Genomic DNA, 24,281 nt, shown 5'->3' on the forward strand with positions numbered 1-24,281 from the left:
TTTTTTTCCATGCTAAACTTTTTTTCTCCCGAATTGAGGGGAAAGAAGTTCATGGGCGCAACTGTAATAAAAGACTATTCTTGTAGTTTTGTTTTCACATTGTCATTTTTGTTACTTTCGGATGGGTGCTCAATGGAGCCAAAACCTGTAAGAGCACGAATCTACTGAGAAACATTCCTGGGGGCAAAAGCAGTGAGGACACAGTCTTTGCACTGCGGTGTGAAAATGAAGTCACATCATCCCAGCAAATGAGATTTCGACAACAACAAATGTCACTATAACCAGTATGGTTCATTACTGCATTTCAGTTCATCTAATTTTGGCAAATCGCATAAGCAAACAATTATTCCACGTTACAGCCAGTTCCCTACCCAGTAAACTCCATGAACTATGGGAACTGCTGCCTTTTCTCTGTATCCCCCCAGACTAAAACCTCGTTCATTGTTTTTTCCTTCTGGCTAGCTGAAGCAGATCAGTTGGCAGCGTTAAGTCACGCTGGCTGGGCCAAGCCAGTGGAAAATTGCTGTCACTTTGCAGCTACAGGACATTCAGAACAAGAGGAATTATTTGCAATGTGTTCTTAGGAAAAGCACATGGCAACTGCTGGTAAAACTGATGGATAGGAAATCACGCCGTGCTTGCACAACTCACACGTTCAAAGACCTACCTCCTGCAACAGGCTTGTCCAACGGTCCGTCTTCTTGTGTCGAATTCAAAAGCTCGTGCCTAAAAGATTTAAGATAATGTTCTTCAACAGTGACATATACTTTGATAAACCAGATGTTGCAGCCTACACTTACAGCCGAAGGATCAGCAGGAAAAAAAAAACCAACCTGAAACCAAACCATAACAGGGGACGTCACAATCCCCAACTTTAAATTCCAATTAGCACCAAAGTACTGTAAGAGCTGGTTAGAAACCTACTGACAAAAACATTTTTCATACCCGATACTCATATCTGCCTGAGCCATAACATTCCACGGAAACACACAAGATTACGTTAAAAGTATCTCTGAGGTCTAAAACACACTTCACCAGAAACAAAGATGCATATAAAAAAAAAATAACCTTTAAAAATTCAAATCTTAAAACAGGCATTTCTATTTCCCAAATACATCTTGTTTTATCCATATCAGAACAACAACAACAAAAGTAATTTTAAATTCTGACATTTCTCATAGAGCTGAACTGCTTTTTGAGCTGCTGCGGTTGCCGCACGTTACCAAACTGATGAACAGCGTAAATTAATTACTGTTAACAGCTAAGACAAATTTGACAAGAGCAGGTGTCAGTATTGCATAAATATTAAAATCTACGTATAGTGCTTGATTTTAAGTGAGAGAGAAGGTAGATCTACACTTCTTCCTCTTTTCTGGTTAGCTGCAAGCCTTAGGATGACAGGGATGAACATAAACCTCTCAAATTTAAGCAGGACCCGCACAGACGGCAGCACGCACAGAGGCACGGGCTGTCACCACCACCACGCTGAGCCTGACCACTGCAACCAACAGGCTCCTCTCCGCTTGGAAAACCCTTGGATTACACCCTCCGTCACTGAACAAAAGGAAAACGTCAGTTGTTACCCACAGAAGCTCCATTTAAACTGTCAATGCCCATCTGCAGCGTGAAGCATCGTGCCCATCTGACGCCAAGCACCCAACCCTCCAAGGGAAATACCCACCCACCACCACAGCGCTGGATCCCAAAGTGCCCTGCAGCTCCCAGAGCCAGTGCTCAGCACCCACCGGCGCAGGCACCTCTCTCTGTGCACCCTGCGTTCAGGATCGGTGCCCTCCAGCCCCACCTGCCTCTGCAGAAAGTGATGCAGGGTGGTCCTAGGAAAGATGTCAAACAAGAAAGGAGAGAAAGAGAACGGAGGGAGCCCAGGACATCTCACGCCTTTAAAGGCAGACGTAATAGATAATAGACATAATAGATAAAAGGTAACAGATAGCAGGCTAGCTACAGCAGGCAATGGAGCCCTCAAGGAACTTCTATCTACATCCAAGGTCTCCCGTCATGTTCACTACCTGATCTACCTCCAGACACACCAAGGACATGCAACCAACTACATCACATGAACCAGTAGCTATTTTGGGCTCAAGCCTGCCCCAGGTGATGCTACATAAAGATATGGCCATAGACACCTTGGTACGGCATTCCAGCGAGAAAAAAAAATAAAAGCCCAAGCTGAAATTGAGGCCAGGATGCTCAGAAATATCCCCAAGTCAATGGCTTTCAACATGTATTACAACCAATTAAATTAAAACAGTACAAAGAGATGTGCCCAGGACAAGAAGTCCATGCCATTGAAGAGATCTGTTCAGAAGGTGCTCTGGTGATCTGATAAGCTGAATTTATCAGAGCGAACATCAAATCCACATTACTTGTTAGTAACAGCAAAAGAACACATCATTAGAAATCGATTTGGAAGTTCTTGAAGACAAAATGAAGCAGAGCAGAGCCAGCAGAGAATGACGAGCAACAGACGAACAAAAATGCAGAATTCCTTACTTTTTAATCACAAACCGGATCCGCTCTTTTGCTAGAAGTATCCTCTCAAGCCGGGGAATGCCATAGGTGGATGGGCGTCTGAAGGGAATTCCTTCTGGGAGCCCTTCCACATATAAGTCCTCCACATGTGACTGGAAGAGTGGGTACGGGATAGACACTGGCCCTTTTGCTTTTATAGCTTGAGCTTTAAGAAAGAAGGAGAATAGAAACATCAGACTACCTTGTAGCTCTACTCAAGTTATCTGTTTGATGCCCCTCTGAAATACATTAAAACGAACAGACGGGCAATACTGCCCTCAGCACATTTCAACATGCAAGCAAATACAAATTCATATTTGTAGGGGTTTGGTTTTGTTTTATAGCAAAATCACTCCACATCACAGTCAACAAGCTGCAGAGCTGCATACATACACAGATGCTCCTCTTTGCCCTTTACTCCGCAAACATTTAGTAACAGAGACCGCACGTGTAACAGTGAAGTTTCACAGTATTTTGATTTTGTTTAACAGCACATTGTGAAAGCTGAAATTATCTAGACTTGGTGATAAACCAAGCATGTTTCAGTTCATTAGCTCTGATTATTATTATTTGTTACTACTACTGGGTGTAGAAGTGTCATTAATGCCTTGGAGGTGGGGCACACATCCCTTCTTTGGAGCGAACTCCTAAACTTCAGCGTATTTTAGAAATCCAAGGAACCGTGGATGAAATAAACAATACACTTCCAACACTCCTGAGAAAAGCATAGCCCAACTGATGAAATCTGGGAAGCAAATGAAAAGCAAGGAAAAGATTCACCCACAAATGGGAAATAACCAAAAGTATTTATTTTAAGTCCGGAGGATGGCAATCATAGCAATACAGCTACCAGGCTGGCAGACCCTGCAGAACATGAGGATTTGCAAATACCAAGAGGGCTCGTTTCTTTCTAAGAAACGAAACTCCGTTAATTTTGTGGCCCATGCAACAAGAATTCTCTGTTACCGTCCGACTGGTCTGCAAACACTTTGGTACATCCTGTTGTTTTGCTGTGGAAATTCGATGCAAAAGCTATTTGAGGAGAGAAAGGCCAAGTTGAGGGCAAATTCCTGCGTTTCTGAACACAAAATTACTCAGGGCGCCTTTTCAAGCAACTTAAAAGGCAAAAATGGCCCATGGTTCAGACATCGGTGTATACAAACCGCTCCCGCTAACTCACAAGTTCTTAAAAGCAATAAAACAATTTAGGGTTAAAGGTGTTTGGGTAACACGCTCTTTCTGCCACTTGAAAGCAGAACAGTTCTAGGTACGTTTATCACAAAACAAGAAAGCTTTGAAAATACCCTGTGTTTCTTAGTCTTATATTCTGATGAGACCTGAGTATGAAAATTTTGGAAAACTGTGAGAAGAGCTGTGTTTCTACTCGACTTGGCTTCCACTGCCAAATATAAGATAGCCAAAACTGGAGACATGGAACAGATACGCAGAGAGATGGACAGGAACTTGGAGATGACTCTTCAGCAAACAGACTAAAGACACCTTCCTCAAACCTGCGCCAAAGGAGCTGCAGAACCACCACCAAAAGGGATGATGTGCCTCACACCAGTCCTTCATTAAAGTAGATTTTTATTGCAGTCATATGCCTCTTCCAAGAAACTAAAAATCATTATTCTCAGCCCTCGAGGCTGCTGTGACAAGTCGTGAAAAGCATTAACAAACCCAGCAGGCAAGGCTCAGATGGCAAGGGGTGGTTTTGAACCAGTTAGCCACGGGACAAAAAAAATAAATAATCAAGAACATCACTAAAGGTCAAGACGCGGCATTATGAACAGCTTCAGCGGGAAAAAAGAAGAAAAAAAAGAAGAAAAAAGAAGAAAAGAAAAAAGAAGGAAAAAAGAAGGAAAAAAGAAGGAAAAAAGAAGGAAAAAAGAAGGAAAAAAGAAGGAAAAAGAAGGAAAAAAGAAGGAAAAAAGAAGGAAAAAAGAAGGAAAAAAGAAGGAAAAAAGAAGGAAAAAAGAAGGAAAAAAGAAGGAAAAAAGAAGGAAAAAAGAAGGAAAAAAGAAGGAAAAAAGAAGGAAAAAAGAAGGAAAAAAGAAGGAAAAAAGAAGGAAAAAAGAAGAGGAAAGAAGAGGAAAGAAGAAGAGGAAGGAAGAGGAAGGAAGAGGAAGGAAGAGGAAGGAAGAGGAAGGAAGAGGAAGGAAGAGGAAGGAAGAGGAAGGAAGAGGAAGGAAGAGGAAGGAAGAGGAAGGAAGAGGAAGGAAGAGGAAGGAAGAGGAAGGAAGAGGAAGGAAGAGGAAGGAAGAGGAAAGAAGAGGAAAGAAGAAAGAAAATTAAGAACGAAGAAAAAAGACGAAAAAAAGAAAAAAGAAGAAAAAAGAAGGAAAAGAGAAAAGAAGAGAAAAGAAAAGAAGAGAAAAGAAGAAGAAAGAAAATGAAGAAAAAAGAAGAAAGAAAAAGAAAAGAAGAAAAGAAGAAAAGAAGAAAAAAAAGAAGAAGAAAAAGTGTTTAAAGAAGTAACAACAGGTAAGTTTTTACAAGTGAGAGTCTCTACTTGTCTTAAATCGGCGAATGTTTTGGCAGATACTCTTCCGACAGCCTAAGAACACGACCAGCATCACCGCCCGCAGCAAGGCTTCTTACACTGGGAACCCTACACGTTTTTGCATAGAAATCCTATAGAACATAGGTTTCCTTTTTATAAATTTGTGTTTGTGAGCCATTCCCTTGTATTTAAAGAAAAAGTAATCCCATTTTGTTTACAACTGAACACAAAAATAACTATTTTTTCAGACAGTTGTAAAGTATGACCGCAACCGACCCTGCGCAACACTTCGGAGCTGCAGAAGGCAGCGAATTCCAGGATCGTTCTGGGCATCTTGGACTTCCAGAACTGATAATGGTAACTGATAACGCAGCAAATAGGAAACCACATGCTCATATGGATAGAAAGAACTGGAACCTGATACGGAATTGGTTTGTGCCTCAATAAAGTGCTGTCACCCACAGGGAAAAAGGGGATAATTTCATACAATGTGGCTGGCTATGTAAAGTCAGGAATAGTTCCATATGCAACAGATTTTTTGGCTGGCTGCGTGTAAACACCAAAACCAAAATTAAAGCAGTTCCCCAAGAACGATGCCCCTTTCTAGAGCAGTTAAGATCCTGCAAACCACACCCTGAGCTCTATTTACTTGGCGTGAATTGCTTTGAGTGGGCTGTTTCACGTCAGATGACAGTCACAGCCAACACATGTAATAACGCTGAATCACACGCTTCCACTTGGTAGGGCAGAGCAGCACCACCATTTATTTTGAAATTCTTGCTGATGCTGTTTCAGTCTGTGGACACAAAATACGTCTAGATGCAGCATCTGGAGACAAATGCCAAAGTCTGCCACGTGAGCTGCTTTTTCTCTCCAAGAACCATTAACATGTAATTCTTGCCTCACTGCAAAATCAATCATCATCAGAAAGGAACAATCCAAGAGTGGTAACTTCTCCCCAGAGCCATTTTAAAGGTTTATTTCACTTAAGGACTCGGTGTAATTACAGAAGAAAGGCCAACTCTCTCCAATGTGGGTGCCCAAGACACGAGCACGCTGGAGCTCCAGGAAACTGAGCACGACTGAAAAAAACAACAGAATCAACTTTTGCACTTGGGTGCCAAACACAGGCACTCAATATTGAAATCACTCTGCTCATCAAAAAAAACTACTTTTCCCAGTTTTAAGCCTTCTAATAATATGCCACCCTTCGGCGCGGTCAGCAGCGGTGTGCTCCTGAGCCAACAACAAGCTGCACGCCAGAGGGCTGTGACTTCCAGTGTCAAAGGACTAGAGGCGATCATCTGGAGTGGAACACATACCGTATTTTTTTTCAAACAGCTCTTCAACTTGCTTTCTCAAGTCTGTAATTCGCGCATTCCATTTCTCTGCAAAGAAAAGAGGAGGACACATCAGGCTACAGACTGAAAACATGCCATGTGATTTTACTGCTTGCTTGCACACAAGTGCCCGTGGAGTACGGTACAGGCTATACCTTCACATGTATGGACACATTCAGGAAGAAAAAGGACAGAACAAAAGCTTTAAGATTACCTCCAAAACTTGTGCAGATATTAAATCACGTTTGGGGAAAAAAAAATAAATAATAAAAGCAAATCCAAACATAAATGAGGCCAAAGTAACTTCCCAAACTGGTTTCTCTTTGATGGCTCGGTCAGCAGCTCTCGCTGGCATCAGGGTAAAGTCAGTTCGCAGCTGCTGTTGGTAGTTATCTAAAGCTGGGTGCTGAAAAGCTTAATTAGTGAAGCCTGATAAAGCTTACAGCAAGTACATGAAGTTGTTTTGGTGCAAATCTGTACAACTATCTGGGTCAGGAGGTACCGTGCCATCCTCTACCTTAATCCAGCATTTCTCCAAGTCCTGATGTTGCAAAACAGGCCCATAAATCCTCTTTCTGAAAGAAGATACAGGCTGCAAGACAGAAGTTATCCAAATCCAATCGTGTGTTCCATGGAAAGCTGGATTAAATGGCAGAATTTTAACATCTCATTTTCTGCCTGTGACAGAGACTGGATGTTTTCACAGCTTTTCGTCCTGTCTCAATGCTCTTAAATGCCACAATCCTTTTGTAGATGGTACCAGATGCTGGCTGGCCTTTTAAGAACAAGTTAATAAGCAAGTGTACTTACACCTTATTTCTAACACCAAAGACTTGAATCTAGTAACGACAGAAGTCAAAAAATGAGGCCATTCAAGCTATTACACTTCCAGTTGTCAAAAAAATCTTGTATCAGACAAGACGGAGGACTGAGTTTTGAGTCCGTATCGAAAGGGGTTTAAATATTCATTCTCAGACCAATGTACACAACTTTGGTGGCCATGTTTAAGCTTTTACTTTTTAAAATATAATTTCATGGATATCAATAGGACAGCACGCTTCAGATGTGGGCAAGAATAAGACCTGGTTTAAGGGGGAAAGAGTGTTTTTGCATGCTGCCTCGCACCCACACCTAAACTTTTTATTCTAGTTACCTGGTGTACCACCTACATCAATTAACCTGTTTATATTTTGAAGGAAAACACCCCCTGTGGATAAATATATATAATTGTTTTTGCCACCCTTTTTACCGTTCCCCTGTAGTGCACAGCTTCTTAGCTGATAAACACGTCTTGGGCTCAATGTTTTCTATTCCTGTACCCATCAACGTTGTAGTATTTCCCCCTTTACCTGCAGATGCATCAACACTGCATCAACAGCAGCTTTAGCAGGAAGAATCAGGAAAATACTTCCTGGCCTGAAGTGGAAATGCTGCTTTACTCCACGGAGCTGGGGAGCACACAGGGACGGTGCTGGGACAAGGGTTCCCCAAGGCAGCTGTGTCACCCCAGATTGTCACCCAGAGGAGCTGCGATCCCTTCAGTTCACCCAGCTCTGTGGCAAACGTGGTGAGCGATCTCCCCTAAAACTCAGGCTGGCTTTTGTCAGAGGGAGAGCAGCCAGGAAGAATGTCACGCTGCATTATAGAGCAACCGTAAAAAAGCACAGAAATAACCACTCTTCCGAATATTGGTTGTTGCTGCAATTTCAGAAGCTGCTCCCACCCAGCCTGGTCTCCCTCTGCTCATTAGCACGCTCATGAGAGCATTCCTATGTGAGCCACGAAGTTGTCAAGGCTTCTTTTTCTTTAGCTTCTTGCCACCAAGCCCCGCAATCCCTGGCCAAATATTCCACGTGAATCTTTTCAAGCAACTACTTCCATGGCCCCTCTCCAACGGAAACACTACAGGATTAATAATTGAACACACCGCAATACTGACACGTTTATTTGGAGTGGTGGCTAGACCAGAGCATAGGCATTCAAAAAACATTTTGATCAGTACACTGGGTTTTTTAGCTATTTTTGTATTTGATGAGCACATTGCCAAGTAAGGCAAGAGAAAATAAAAATTCAGAGGAGTTATCAATCAGCATGATTTCCAATTAGATTGCTAGCATTATTAACCTCTTGGATTCAGACCAATTACTGTAAAAACATCCTTTTGTCACACATGTCGCGAAGCTGAAGACCCACCACAAAGCTAAGCTGATCCTCTGTTTTGTATTTTATTTTTTTTTTTTGCAAACACCCTGCAAAGCAGTTTAGTTTTCTTGTAGGCACCAAGGGAAGTGGTAGCTGCCTTCTGTTCCTATACACACACCTTCTGACACATGGGCAACACCACCCCAAATAAATAACAACCCTGAAAACCTTCCCAGCCTGTCCACGGTCTCTTCAGTTTAGCCCATCCTCTGCTCCTTGGGGACGTGCTCCAGGATAACGCCCATGTCAGCAGGGGCAACCTGCACAATGCACACAAAACGTCGCTCAGGTACTAAGCACATTCCTGTTCCCATCAACACACCACACAGTGCTCTGGGGGGAAATAAAAGGAAAACCACATAGCAATTCCAACGACGCTGCAGGCTGGCAAAACCCGTGTTCAGGGGCATGTCAAAATGGGGAAAAACCATGCACACTTCCCATCACTGTCGTAGTGAGACAACAGCTAAGGGACTTTTTTCCACTAAACTGGTATGACACAACTGCAAAACACAGCTTGAAGCTTCTGAGCTTTTGATAAAATCTCTAAGCACGCAAAAAACCACAGAAAGGTATTTTTACTGACAATGGCAATTCCTTTCAGCAAAGGTATTCTTAACCTTAAATAGCTGATTCAGAAGTATTTTTGAAATCCAACCTCCCTTCTCCAAAGATTATCCGTTGCTATCAAGCATTTTACCAGACATTTTTCATCCCCCGCCCCGGGTACAATTATCTTTTTTTCTTGTTTCCATGAAAACTAAGGGCACAGCACATCCCCCTGTTTCTCAGGCCACCCGCGGTACCTGACCTCTGACTCGGGGCTGATGTACAGTCAGTGTCTCCAACTCACAGCCAACAAACATCTGCATCTCTGTTGTAGAAAACACTGAAAAGTCATCAGATGAGAGGAGGTTTGTCTCTCAAGCACCTCTAGCTCCCTCCCAGCACGTGTGCCTTTGTCATTCTGCAGCGACTCGTGACAGAATTAAACACCTCCTTTCTCCTCTCCAAATATCTAATATTAGATTTCATTAGACAAAGGTGCAAAGTCTTCTGTAACGTCCCAACAGCAGCACTGCAACCTACCAACACTTGTTCTTTCTCATGACAGCTTCTCACGTTCATTCTGTGCTTTATGCAGACCTTGCGATGCCGCAGAGAAGCGCTGCTGTCCGCAGGCGAACCCCAGAAGTGACTAGGAGGGACAACAACCTTGACACAACTTAGGAAGCCCAGGTCTAAAGATCTCTGATAACCTGTGAGCTGCAAAAACTGCACCGCTGGTGGGTAGGAGCAGTTTACTTGAGAACAGCTCAGAGGGAGAATCTACCAAGTCAACTCAGAAGCAACGGCGAGCAGATAAGCTGTGAGAAGTCCTTTAATCAGCGTTTCAACATCGAAAGATCAAACTTTTATCATCCACATATTTTATTACCTTTGCTCTCATCAGCCTCACCGCCTGTTCTCCCCAAACACTGCCGGCCTGCCAAGCTTAGATGCTTTTTTCTGCTAAGGGAATATATTCCAGCAAACGCTTCTGCAGTATTAACGGCTCCATCTCCTCCTCTACTAACACTGCCGTTATGTTGGCCTGACCCAACCAAAACTAACTGATGCTACACGTGGAACTGCCTATTAGTATTAGCCATCTTTTGAGAATAGAGCTCGCAACAATGTTTTATTCATTTTCACTGAAATTAGCATGAAATAACATGTTTCACGCAAAACAGATGTCAGGAGAGGTTCTGTGGGGATTTTTCAATTGACCTCAAATCCCAGCATTCCTAATAAACATCTCAAACACTGTGCCAAAGGACATATTCCCGATTATGCAGAACCTCACAGAAATACACAGATTCATGGGCTGTCTGCCCAGAAACCAAACCAAAGCAAGAAATAAACGAGAGGTATGGGGCCGCGACACATCACATGGATAAAGTATCCTTAACCAGAATAACGACGGTGTGGGGGTGCGTTTCTGCACTGCGAACTCCACAGAAGGTGTGCTAAAAGAACACTGCCAAGAAGACCCCAACCGCTGGTGTGTCGTCAGGGACCAAAATCGTCTGGTTACCTTCCTTCCCACATGTGGCTCCCCTCCGCACATCTTCGTGGGTCGCAGCACGTATGGAGAAAGACCAGCCGGACGGGCTCCTGCCCTCCCGTTTGCTGTAATTCAGCACGCCAGTAAACACAGGCTTTGCTTCTGGCCCAACAAATCGGCTGGCAAAAATCTCGATTTATCTTCATTTTATGAAATCACTTGCAGTGTCTATTTAGACGGTCACTTGGAATAACAAGAAGCAGAGGTAGCTGCTGCTGCTGACGATTAGACTGCTGCAATGCATCTACGGAGAGCCCTGGGCTCTTACATGAATGCTCACACCGGCGTGTCCCACCCCTGCCACGTGAAATTGTGTCGTATCTTTTTTACAAAACAAAGCAGAGACAAAATAATCTTCAATTTTTATCTTACCAAAATTGAACTCTCTCACTTTTCTTCTCCCAGTATTGGTGGCTTCGTTAGATGACTCTGTGTTCTTCGGTCTCTTGTTAGTGGGCAGGTAGTCATCATCATCTTACAGAAACATAAAAATATCTGGTTTATGTCCAGAGAAACTCATGTGCACCCTTGGAACTGCTTTGAATTTCAAAGCTCTAATGCAAGTATTGAACTTTAAATTATTATTTTTATGTATAAATGCATCACATTTTGCAACGAATTACTTATCTGAGTAACTTTAGAAAGCTACTGGCCTGCGTAGGAACAACTTGCATAAAAGAGCCAGCACAAGTTGTAAGATAGCAAAGAGCAAAGCTTCATCTGTACTTCCTAAGGAAAATAATATTGTGTTCTGAAACGCAACTGGACATCTCATGACCGTAAAATGACAAAAAGAAATCTGTAAATAAACTGTACAGACATAAACTACAAGTTTTTTCTCTCATTGGAAATAACCTTCCAGTAACAAGTCTTGAAATCCAGTACCTAAGCTGTATCTTGAAGAGCTCAAAGGCACTAAAACCGGTTTCAAACCCATGTAAAATTGATGGATGAAACTGAAATTCATTTAACAGGCTCGAACACACACAGACAGGGGGGAAACTGCAAACCCCAGTTATTTTTCAGTGAGCTGCTACCTTGCCAGTCACTCCCCAACTTGAAACACTACCTTCCCTACCAGTTAACCAGTTTTTAAGACTGTCCAATTACCGATACCTGCAACCTTAGAGAAAAAGTAATGGTTCAAGCAGAAAAATTAAGAAAATGAAAGTTAATTTCACACACAGAATAGCATCTGCCCAGGTCACCAACGGCACTTCCTTACGTAGGAAAAGTAATAGTCCATATTGACATCTCTCGCACCTATGCGGTTGCATTATATTCTGTTAAAGGAAAAACTTTTCAGAACATTTTTACTTTTGTGGTAAAGGTTTTTACATGTATACACAGAACTTCTGCTGAGGAAATGTAAGAATTCTTTTAGTGCTGGATTACAAAATGGTGAAAGTAATGCCAGAAGTATCAACTTTGTCCTAAAATGCATCACCTAATTTCTAAATCACTGATTTGGTGGTCTTAATCTTACCCATTCCAGAAGCAAGCTTTGCAAAAGCTAATCTCAGAAGTGTTTTAAAGCAGTTACAGGACACATAATTCACAAATAAAAGAAATAAGCTGACCTCCAACACACATCCTAGCACAAAACCCACAAGGGTACTGGTTAGTGGCTTTAGTGCTATTCAGATGAGAAAGGGAGGTGCCAAGTTTAGTGTTTTTTATCTCATATTTATCAATATGAAACAAATAACATGTGTAACTCATAATTTCTGTTATGGTACAATTCTTCCCAGAAGCTAGTGTTATGTAGAAATTTTATATAACTACAGTGTGCTTGTAAAAGGATGTGCTCTTCAGAACGAATGATGCAAAATCTTTTTAAAACCTAAAAATGCTATTAAATAAGGAGTATTCTTCATTACCGAGGCTTGAAAAATATGCAAAGATCTGTCGCACATCATTTCAAAACCAGCCCAGTAAGTCCAACACGCTTCAGTGCACAATGGTGGTATAACATAGACTTCTGGAGTGGGTATGTTTGCCAAGCAGTGCAAGAATCCAAACTGCAGGCAACGCTGGCACATGATCCTATTTAATCAGTGACAAGTAAGGCAGGCATTGTAAAACATTTTTTTTGGCTGTAAAAACGCCCAATGGACTGAAGTCAATGAACCGGAGAACTAACCTTCGATGGTGACCTCGACCTCCGGATCCTCGCTCGTTTCTGACGGGGCATGCTGGGAGGCATCTGGAGGGGGAAAACCAGGATTGCTGACAAACGCACACGGAAAAGGTTTTTAACCAAGCACTCCATGACTTTGTCTTTGAACTAACACTTGTCAAAGCAGCCCCCTGCATTCACAGCGTGCAACGAAACCAGAAGCAAAGATATCTTACCGTAAGCCTTTAAGCAATTCAAGACCAGGGTACGGAGGTGGGGATTATACTTGCTAAATTGCATGTGCAGCAGTGCAGCGTTGGTGTTATCGACAGTGGGAAAGTCCTTAGTCTTGGCTTAATGGGATTAATACAATCAAAAATATTTTTCCCTTTGATATCGAGGATTACCAAAAACATAAACAAAGGCTCTGTTCCCCTTCAGATGATGTATTTCTTTACCATTTATACAGACTCTTAGCTGTTGCACTGTAATGATTTCTGTAACAGGCTGCAAGGGCAAGAGTGAGGAATGGGAGGGAAATCCATAATCCCGCTGCTTTTGCCAGGGCAGTCGGGACCAACACAATAAATAGGATTACGCCTATCAATACTCGGTGGGAGCAAGAGCAGACTGCGTTTAGCTGCAGTAAAATTTTAAAAAGTGAAGCTAATTATATTGGAAACTCTTTCAAAACTAAGTAGCGGCATATGAAGGAATATATTTTAATTATTCTGGCAGAGTAACGCTGCCCTTGTGCATTCTGAAGAGTATCTTCTTTCAGATCTCTCTAAGCTGGATGTGCATCACTTTGGGAGCAAGTCTGAAGGAATCTCTGTTTCAAAAGCTCTTCACATGATGTCATGTACAGTAGAGATTCAGCAACATCTACTGAGACACCTTAAGTATTTATATTCAAACTATGTCAAATGTATCATCTAGTTCATAGAAAACATTGCATGAGGTTTTGATCTAATGCAGAGTGAGTGCTGGGCAGGTAAGTAGTGAATGCAAAGCACAACAAAAGGAAATAATTGGGAGGGAATGGTCTTTTAGCAGACATGAAGTGTGGTCATAAAAATAACTATCACCTCAATTAATCACTTAGAACCTTTTTTGAGAGCATTGGAAAAGTTTAAAAACAAAAATTAAATAATAATAAAAAAAAACCAACCATAGTTTTTGGAAATATAAGAACAGCCACAGAGACTGGCAAATGGTTCAGCCAGCCCAGTACCAAATCCCTGAGAAATAGCCGTAATTATGAGAAACATGCGAAAACATCAGAGCAGATGGTAACAAAGTTATGGAAGAAAACTCCCAGATGGGACATCTCTGAAGTCATACTGAACCAGCTGGTTTAAACACTACAGCAAGGGGTTTTTTACGGTAAAACACACACAGCTCCTAAGCAGCAGCTGCCTTCACTAAATGTTGTCGCTCACGGGCGCTGTCTCCTGTTTCTCAAATGTTCTTTCGTTCGGTTTAAAACAACTTTGGATGTGCATCCCCTTAACCCTCTGATTGCTGCACCTCATGCTCCCCACTCCTCCGGTCCCACGGACACCTCGGACACCTGCACCAGCTGCTGCTGGTCTTGGGCATCCCAGGCACGTGGGAATTCTGCCGGTTCCTTTTCCACCCTCTTGTCCAGGTTACTGGAAGGGAAAACCAGGCAAAACCGCCAGCACGCCCCTCTGATGTCTTCCTTGGCAGAAAACAACTGTTTCTGCCAATCTTCTGCATCACAGGCTGTCGCTTTCAGCAGAACTTTAAATGCCAATTACATGTATTTCTTTAACAGAAGAATATACACCAATGACTTCATAAAATCCAAACGCTGTCATTGATTTTTCTTTCTTACTCATTTTTGCGAGGATCAGCAATAAAGAATCTTGTTTTACAGAGCCCAGACAAGACAACCTATGCTGCATGCCTACTTAAACAACAAACGGAATTTAAGAAATTTAAGTTAAGACGGTTGTTTGTGATTTTTAGCCACTGCCTATAGACTTTTTCATAAATACTACTTTCACAAACAACAGATTTATTCTATTCAGCAAAACCAGGGTCCAACTTTCAGCATTATTTCTTACAGGAACTTGTAAAGGAGAACAGATTTGAGAAAAGGGTGTGTAACAAAACCCCGTATTCCGGGTTAAATCCAGGTTAAACCTGTATTAAACGAGCCACGCTCAGCATCTGTAGCTATAAAATTCTACATAGTCAAAACCAAAGCAAAGCCACTCAGTCATTTCATATCTTCACGGTCAGTCATAAAGCTCATGGTATTATGCTCAGGAAAACAATTATTTTTTTAAATATATTTCAAATCTCCATATAAAATTATATAAATTGTATATATAAATTGTATGAATATATAACAAAATATAAACCAAAATATGTAACAAATATATATATATCTTAATACATATTTATATTTTAAATATTATAAATTTATTTCTTCTCAAATAAGTAGATTAAATAGTGCAGTCAGCAAGAGCACAGAGCTTTATCCTCCTTTATCAAGAAAAACGCTTTTGCGTTTCACGTAAGGGTGCCCTTACCTGTGGTGACACTGCCCTGCAAAGCAGAACCAAGGGGATTTGTTGCACACCGTGGCCCTGACACTTAGGACTCAGGATTGAGAGTCAGGTGCTTGGGCTGAAGCTGTCTGCAGAACGTCAAAGCACTAAAATGTTGGGTGACAAGCATCTTACAAATGCAATTTCTGATTTAAAAGATCGGCAGCTCCCACCACAATTGTTTATAGTAAGCCACAGAGCAGCACCATTTGGGAGATTAAAAGCAAAACAAAAAAAACCCAAAAGCCAACCCTGTGGAAAAGTGGAAAGAGAATGGTTGGAGAAGATGTACAACTTAATTAAAGTGCCATCTTTTCAAATATTTCTGTAAAAAAAATATATCCAATGATGTTAATTTATTCTCAGGAAAAACATTCCCTCTCTCTGACCTTCTACCAGGATTCCCACATCTGTCCCTTCACTGTCATCGGAACCCTGGTGGCTTCCTTTAGACAAACATGAAGTAAAAACCATATACCACCATGAAAATACAAAAGGAACTTTTTAACACCGACTATTCAAAGTAAGGATTTCTGTTAAGCAAAAAATCCAGAACTAGAATGTTCACCTGAACAACATACAGAAAACCCAATTTCTGAATTTTAAGAAGAAATTCGCGGGCTGGACCGACTGCAGATTAGTATTTTTTTGCAAATGGACAAACAATATTTTAAATAAAAACTGTAAGAAGCTGAAAAAAACCTCCTACAATTCTGGGATAAATTCCTTCCCGCTATTGTTCCAACCCAGTAAGGAACTCCTTCCACCGAGCACAGACGTCCCACATATTTTTTTCCACATGCGCCTGCTCCCCTCATGCACAGCTGAATTAGCAGAGATTTATGAAACTTCATAACTAACCATTAATTGGACCGAATTTCTTGAGAAACATAAATTCCCACAAATTACTTTAGTGTGATCAACCTGATGCTCCTTTTTGACTCTAGAAAAGAAAGGAAGGCGATTCCCTCCTAGGTGTCTCTCTCCTTGGACACCTGAAAATGAAGGCAATGGAAATTTTCGCTTCTTGAAATTTAATTTGAATTTAATTCACAGTTTAAATTTGAAATTGCAATTCCAGTACCTTAACTCTTACTTCAAGTGAAGGAAGTGGACCCCTGGAAAGTTAACACATGCAATTCCCCAAGCAGATGTCAGAAAAATACAGTGGAAAGACCTACCCGTGTAACTTTTTGCGAGGGCGATTTTTTCATCCATCTCCGACGTTTCGGAAGGGCCTGCTGGGGAACAAAGGCATTTATTTTTTTTGTGAGAGAAATCTCACAGCAAACGCATTTTTCAGGTGCACAGAGAAATTTGCCAAATCACTCTTCATTTCAGTTATCACGTACTATCTAGAATACTGAGCTCAGGGAAGATGGTGCAAAATAGGAAAAATTTATAAACCCTTCCTTATCCAGTTCAACAGGGTAAAAATGTTGAGGGGCTGGGGGCAGGGTGTGCATTCCATGGGATGCTGAACAGCCAGAGACTCACGCGGAACAGCAGGTTTTCAGCTCTTTTGGTGTTAATAAACTAATTTTAAAACACGAAATGTCGATGGTTCTGCCCTTTTCCACTGAATTCTTAATCAGCTAAATCTTTTCCCCGTTTGCTAAAAATTTGTATTCCTAGGGGGTCCCTTTCTGACTTTACCATTTCTACCAACGTTAGGCAAATTCAGAGATTAAAATAATTCACCACACTCCAAGGCTGTTTGCTTCTCACCACAGCCGCCCCTTCGAAGGCGATACACGGACCGCTTTCACAAGGCTGCTGCAGAAAGCAGCACGCAAATGACACTTAAAAAGATTAAATTAACACCCCTAAAATCCTCCTGCTTAATGCACCGGTGCTCCTGCAGTTACACTGAAAGAGGGAACTGCTTACAAGGGCTTCACACTGAGCCACGGACCATTCTATACCACCGAAACAGTATAGGTATACAAAGGTATATATACCTTTATATACTTACATATATATATATATATATATACACACACACACATATATACACACATATATATACACACACACACACTCCTCATATATATATAGGTATATAAAGGTAGCCTATATATGGCATATAGGAACGTCCTGCTACGATTAACTGCAGCTGAAGGCTTTGGACTAATTACTAATTGTGCCGTATAAATCAAATCTTTTCTGTGTTCATTCGCAAAAGGGATCTGCGGAAGATCACCGAGCTCCCCAGCAAGTCTGGCTGTTCAGAGGTAGGTTTGTAAGAGTATCAGCAAAGCTTATTAATTGCTTCACAACAGAAAAGCTGTTGTTAACTAATAGGGCAAGTGAAAAAATTTAAGCTGTGTTTCATATGCACAGTAATTTGCATAAGAAATAATTTGCCACAATCAGACGCTGGAAGTATTTCAGTCAACTGAATGTACGTACGCAGCATCAAATATTATGAGTTACTCAAGAAAAATGAGTATTTAGAAAACATGATTATTAGGTCGTTACAATAATGCTGACTTGAGATCGTCCTGCCTAATCTGATTGCTCAGATTCTCAAAGGGATTTTAAATTAACAGGATTTCAAGTGAGGAGCCTATGCAAGGTTCTTTGTTTTACATGCATCTCTTTCAGTAAGTGCTGCTTCAATCTGCTGTCACTTTTTCTTTGCTGGGGCAGGGAGGGGGGGGTTTGGTTTTTTTTTTTTCCTAATTGTCTGTTCAGCTCAGAGGAGCTCCCTGATTTGGTTTTAAAATACAGCTCCAGAGCAGGATGGGCAGATCCCAAGACGGGAAAAAGCAGGAGGAGGAGGAGGATGGCAGAAGCCAGGGACACTGGCAGTGCTCTAGGACACCGAGGAGAAATGCTCATCCAAAAAGCAGGATTTGCACCCATGATGGGTGAGTGGGAATAGAACGCAGCCTCCCTGGGCACGCTGGAAAACATCTCCATGGACTAAACTTGTTTTTATTTCAATAAGCATATTGAGTGCATGCAGCCAGACGGGTATGTCATTTCCTAAGGACTCCTCTGAACATGCAATTATTATAATTCATAATGCACTGACACGCAGAAGCATGCATGCCATTATAAGCAAATATCCTATTATAAGCACACATTTTTGTGTTTATTCCTTTAATTCAGAAATCCTGACAGGATTGTTTTTCCTACATATTCTGCGGTAGTCTCGATACTGCATTATTTACATGCTGTGACACAAATAAAAAAGGAAAAACAGAGTCCGACACATTCAAACTTGAAGAAAGATTTCTCTAGTTAAAAAGAGACACTCACTAGGCTTACAGCCCTTGGGATTAAGCACAGAGTATTCAGTACTTTCAGCTTTAATACAATGAAAACTACAGTACATGCAGTAAATCCATCAGATTTTTTAAGTGACCCACACAGACTGTTTTATGAAGCTTTTTTTTTTTTTATTATGAAGCTCTGACAGAGGGAAAAAACAACATGAAAAAATTGTTTCAGAAATTAGAAAGTGTAAAACAATATATCCCACTAGCTTAATTTAGTAAAGGCTAGAAAATTAAATTTAAAAGAATTCGGAAAGTTCTACCACCAGGAGATATTAACAAAAGCAGATACATTTCCACCTGACTGCACTCATGCACTTAATGGTCAGACACACACATATCACATAACCAAGAAAAGCAAAAAGGTATGGCGGTAACCAGACCAGAAGAAGTTCCATCTAAGAATAAAAGTATGAGGAAATCAGGAAAAAAAAAAAAAAAAGCAAGAGAACGCCAGAGACAAAAACTTAACTCCACAGCAGCAGGTAGGATGCAGGAGGGAGGATGGACACAAAGGTGGGAGATTTAATTACTAAAACCACAGGACACATTAGAATCTTGCAGTACAGCTAAATCTTGGGGTCCAAACTCAAGACGTCCAGGCAGAGCTAAGCAGCATCACCCTGCACCAGAACAAGCACCAAGCAGGCTTGCCAGCTGACGGCCGGCTCTGCCACCCAACACAGACACCCAGGAATTCTCTAACAGACGAAAACTGGGTCTTGCATGAGCAAACACCTTGTTACGTATCGCACCTACACCATGTGCTGGGCTGGCACCTGCACTGAAACAAGACCTTTGTAAAAAGATGTCTATTGCCATAAAGTGTACACTGCCGAAATGCCTCTTACAAAGATGTCATTTTTCACATTTTAACAATGCCTGTAAAAACAAGAATCACGTCACTCCCTCGGCAGCCGCAGCTACTCCTGCTGCTCACCCACCAACAAACCCTTCACTTATGCCTTGTTCAGATCCCTCAGCCTGTTCCCAGTGGATTACACCCGAACACTGCAGTGCCAAACCCGTGGCACTTGGCAGAAGGAATGGATTTATCATCTTACGGATTAGCACCGTCAGCGATGCTCACTTTTCTGGCGACACAGATGGCAGCGATGTGAGCAAAATGTAATTCCCAGGGTAGCAGCAGAACGCTTTTAGGAAACATGACATAGTGCTTACTTGTTTTCTCCATATATTCTCTGGAATGTCTTGGTTTAAGACGGTGCGACTCACACTGTGGGGTTAGAGCACTGCCAGCCCAGCTTTACAGCTTCAGCCCCATTAAAATGGATGTTATTTCTAGTATCATCTCCAAAGGAGGAATATTTTGTTGTTAAGACACACCAAAGGCATTCATGACTTTCACCGTTCCAGAGTGAGAATAAAAGCACGGTTTACATTCCCGTTCTGGGCTTGAACGTCAGTATCTTCCCGCAGAAGATACTTTCAGTTTCATTTGGTTTTGGATGAACGTTCTGTATTTTAACTGCCTCACTAATCTTTCCAGAAATTCAAAAACTGACAGCACTGGTCAACCACATGGTGTTTTAACGGGAAAAGATGTCAGGCAGTTTTTATACACTTGTAAGTGGTTTATAAGCTAAACCAGTCCATTCAAGGGACAGCAGTCTAGAAGCTGACTCAGCCAGCTCGCAGGATGCGCTCTTTACAGCCTTTTCCTTCCTCTTCCACTTCTCTTGGGTTTAACTTCAAGGCGTCAGTGGTAAATTCACAGGAAAACACGCCTCTGAGGAAAGGGTCGGTCCTTAGTCAGCAAATTGCTCCGTTCTGCATGGGCTGTCTCCAAAAAGCCTTGCTTTACTCCGTGCTGATGAAGGGGATTGAAGGTGGCACAGATCCCCAAGAAATTCTCTTAATGTATTCTTGCTTCTTTGTAAATTGGGGGGGGGGGGGGGGGGGCGGGGAAAGAAAAGTATAGCTCCTAATTCTATCATGCTAATTGATTCAGAGCTGCTCTCATTCTGGCACTGATATTTTGACCTCATTTTTTCCATCAAAAGCCTTCAAGGTAGCCTTGCAGTCTTGCAGGCAGCCTTCCAGTCTGAAGCTGGGATGCGGGTCTACTGATGTCCAACACACCAGCTCAGCAGCCCCCCGCCTGCAGGGAAGCCCGTACAGAAGCTGGGAGGGTCTGCAGGCACAACGAGGCATTTGCATTAATGCAAATTAAGGCAGTACAGAGCACATGCCCTGCTGCTTGGCTTTAGGCTCGCACGTTCCCGGCTGGTCTGGCAGAACAGAACGCCGGTCCCTCTGCAACAGCCATGGAAACACATCTATTCCTACAGCGTAGTAATAGGCTTAATCTAAGAGTACAAACCACAATTCAACCACTGAACTCAGAAACAGCATTTTAACTAACATTTCTTTTCATAAGAGCCATAGTAAGTTGGTACTTCTAGATAAGGTATATGCAGGACTATTAACTGTAACAGCCGGGATGCTCCAGTATGTGCTGTTTAGTCCTGCAGATCTCTGCTCAGTCCTTTTCCTCATTTAAGCAACAGTCAAAATCCAGACCTTTCTTCCACAACAGGTTGTCTTTGGTGTCACTCAAAGCATTTAACACTGGAGTGACATTCCCATCTGTCCAGGACACTGGAAAAAACCCACCCACTGCCACCAGTGCCTACCGATGGAAAAGCACCCCTAATGCTCTGTTGAACACCCATATGCAGTTTTGGATGGCTAAAGTCCCTATTTCTCAGTCTTCTTCTTGTGTACTGCTAAAACATTTCTAAATTTAGTAATTCAGCATTAACTCGTGGAGACACCCAAACGGTGCAGCCTGCTCCAAGATAATAAGAGATTAAAAGAATGTCCACCTACAGGTGTAATTTTCCCCGTGTTTGATTAACGGGGGAGTTTTGTGCGCCACCGAGGCAGACAGCGCTATGGTTAGCATCACAGATTGGTGAGAAGAAGCAAACTCTCAGGGAAAAAACAATAACCGTGAAATTTCATCAGTAAATCATTTTCTCCAAGAAGCCCGAAGCAGATTGCTGTTCTCTAACAGTTAAGTTGCTTTTTTCTCCTAAATCGATAAGCCTGGCTTTTGCTGTGGGGTATTTTTAGTAAGAAGGGTGACCCTAGCCATTTTCTTTTTTTTTCTTTCTTTCTTTTCTTTTGCAGTATGTCTCCACAAAGGCAGCGCTGGGCAGACCTGCATCATTCCTCAGGGATACACCTCGGGACAACTGCGCTTGTCTAAGGCTCGCGGCTCTGCACCACCACGCACACACAGACCCCTGTACGCCTCTGGAATTTATAGCGCTCCGCACCTCCAGCCACCCTGGGCTGGAATCTGAGCAGCAGGAACTTGGAGAAATGCAGGGGACAAAGAAATGCAGGGGACGGAGAAGGAGAAATGCAGGGGACGGAGAAATGCAGGGGACGCTGCTTTCCTGCGGGGTGACATCTTCAGCTCGCACATGCCGGTGCTTTTAACCATATACACACTCTGGTCTCCTGTTCAATGCAAGTCTGGAGGGCTACGCTGGGAGAGGGGAAAGGGGGAGTTATTAATCAAGCATCATTTCATCGGAAAGATAAATACCAATACCTATTCCTCTCCACAAATCAGAAGGTTTAAATGGAAAGTTCTGTAAAAGACAATAGAAATGCCACCCCCCCAAATCCATATTGCTTAGGCTGCGCCGTGGAAGCATACTGCATAAATGAGATTTTTTAGCTCGGACGTGCTGCGCTACAACAGGTGACTATTCTGTAAGGAAGCGATTTCAGTACAGACTCGCTTCAAACAGCATTGGACTGGCCAACTTCTGACATTGCCTTTATGCATGAAATGGAAAGCCACAAAGGGCTGGAAAGCAAAAAAGATGACAGGACTTGAGCTTTAGAAGAAACAATGATTAGGTTGTCTCAAAAAAAGCATCTATTTTCACTACCTTAGATCATGCCTGTAAACCCCCCCATCCCCTGAGGCCAGGCAATGTACAAATAGGAACAAACCATTATCCTAACACTGGAGAATTCACCTTTCCAATCCTGAACTCGACCAGTGACGTTTTGCAGGGCTGTGCAGTTAAGATCTCTCTGAACAGCACTCGCACACTACTTGAGACTACCGAGTCCACAATCCTGTAGTTAGTTAGTAGAGCACATAAGAAAATAATCGCAAGAATCTTTGTGTCTAAGCACAAAAAACATCATCTCAGTAATATATAATATTACAAAATGAAGGGATAAAGGATGGGCTGTTTCACACTTCGTTGTTGACCATGCAGCTATCCTTCAAAGGTGCACGGCAGCTTGCCCGAGCTCTTTTGCATTGCTCAACTAACCTAACAACAAATGCAAACAGGCTGAAATAATCAATTTAGGGTTCTAGTTATTGTATATTCCCATTCATACTCATGACTTCTTAATTACCGTTCATTTCAATCTACAGACATAACCATTTCTTGCTTTCCACAGTATTATCTGGATACGTAGAGATGCCTTCAAACATGCACACAACCCAAGTCATACGGACCTCACGTTACACTTTGTCTATAGAAATAAACCTTTCAAGATTTCAAGACAATTTTGACACATACTGGTCATTCCATACAAGGGAAGTGATTGATAGACCATAAAATTTACTGCAACTTTAAAGAAGCGGTTGGAGCGGTGCTGTGGGCAGTATTGCTGTTGGGGTTTGTTTCCTGTTTAAAGAGGTCACTGGAGTCGGAGTCTGCATACTGGACCATCAGAAAAAACCCAAGCAGTTCCAAAGCCTCCTGGAACTTCTCCCTGAGCCCAAACACACACACATGGGAATGCTGAAGTTGTACTTTAGCTCTTTTGGCATTGTTCAGAACAACCGAAATGATAGCCAGTGCGGAAATGTTGTATCCCCACAGAGCTAAGCACTGGCACATTTAATGACCAATAATAAGTAAAAACAGAAGCACACTTAAAAACAGCAACACTTAAGCAATCAACCCTTTCATGAGTTGATTATGAGATATATTATATTAATGAGATAGTATCATTACCTGGAATATTATATTGATAGTAGTCAGGATCATCTGATTCTTCCTTCACTGTTACTGTTGCCATTTCTAAAGAAATTCCTGTAGAAGCAACAAAGGAATCAACTACGGAAACCAATAATAACCAGATTCTTAAAAAAAATCCAAACAAAACAGCTACCAAGATCCTAGCTGGTGTCTACTAAAAAAAAAAATATTTTGAGGTGCTGAGACACTAAACAAATGTTGAACTAAAACAGCAGTAACAAAGGGACCTGCTGGTTTCTTGCATTTCAGTTTGGTCACTGTCAGAAAGGATTCAGGCTCAAATGTTTCCCTACAAACTCAGTATCCTTGGGCATTTTTTTTTTAAACTGATAAATAACACATTGTGCTATTAGTTATTTATTTATTTCCATTTTAGCTAGAAAACAGACGATATTTTAGGTCTTTCTTATACCTATCGAAAGGTCGCTTTCGATATTTTAGTAGCATTAACAAATAAACCGAGTTTTCCTCTCCCCATCACAAACCAATCTTGAATCAGAACAAAACAAAGAACAAGAGGGTTTTTCTTCTTCTCCACTTTACTTACAAAAATACCTTATTTTA

The 24,281-nt window shown here is 41.8% G+C and overlaps 1 protein-coding gene across 4 annotated transcripts in view; it reads right to left on the reverse strand.

Moving 5' to 3' along the window:
- GTF2I (general transcription factor IIi) overlaps positions 1-24,281 on the reverse strand; it is a 78,279-nt gene that overhangs the window by 25,008 nt on the left and 28,990 nt on the right. For 3 of the 4 annotated variants that reach the window (XR_008732816.1, XM_055714148.1, XM_055714168.1), the window contains 7 exons: positions 23,694-23,771; positions 16,567-16,626; positions 12,828-12,890; positions 11,057-11,158; positions 6,358-6,423; positions 2,515-2,698; positions 668-726 (listed from right to left, as the gene is read on the reverse strand). Coding sequence is in view for 3 of the 4 variants with exons in the window: in XM_055714148.1 (XP_055570123.1) it covers positions 668-726; positions 2,515-2,698; positions 6,358-6,423; positions 11,057-11,158; positions 12,828-12,890; positions 16,567-16,626; positions 23,694-23,771 (612 nt within the window). In the remaining variant the exon portion in view is untranslated. The remainder of the gene's footprint in view (positions 1-667; positions 727-2,514; positions 2,699-6,357; positions 6,424-11,056; positions 11,159-12,827; positions 12,891-16,566; positions 16,627-23,693; positions 23,772-24,281) is intronic. The other variant, XM_055714154.1, reaches the window with a different exon arrangement.

Source organism: Falco cherrug, chromosome 1 (genome assembly GCF_023634085.1).
Source record: "Falco cherrug isolate bFalChe1 chromosome 1, bFalChe1.pri, whole genome shotgun sequence".
Taxonomy (NCBI): Eukaryota; Metazoa; Chordata; class Aves; order Falconiformes; family Falconidae; genus Falco; species Falco cherrug.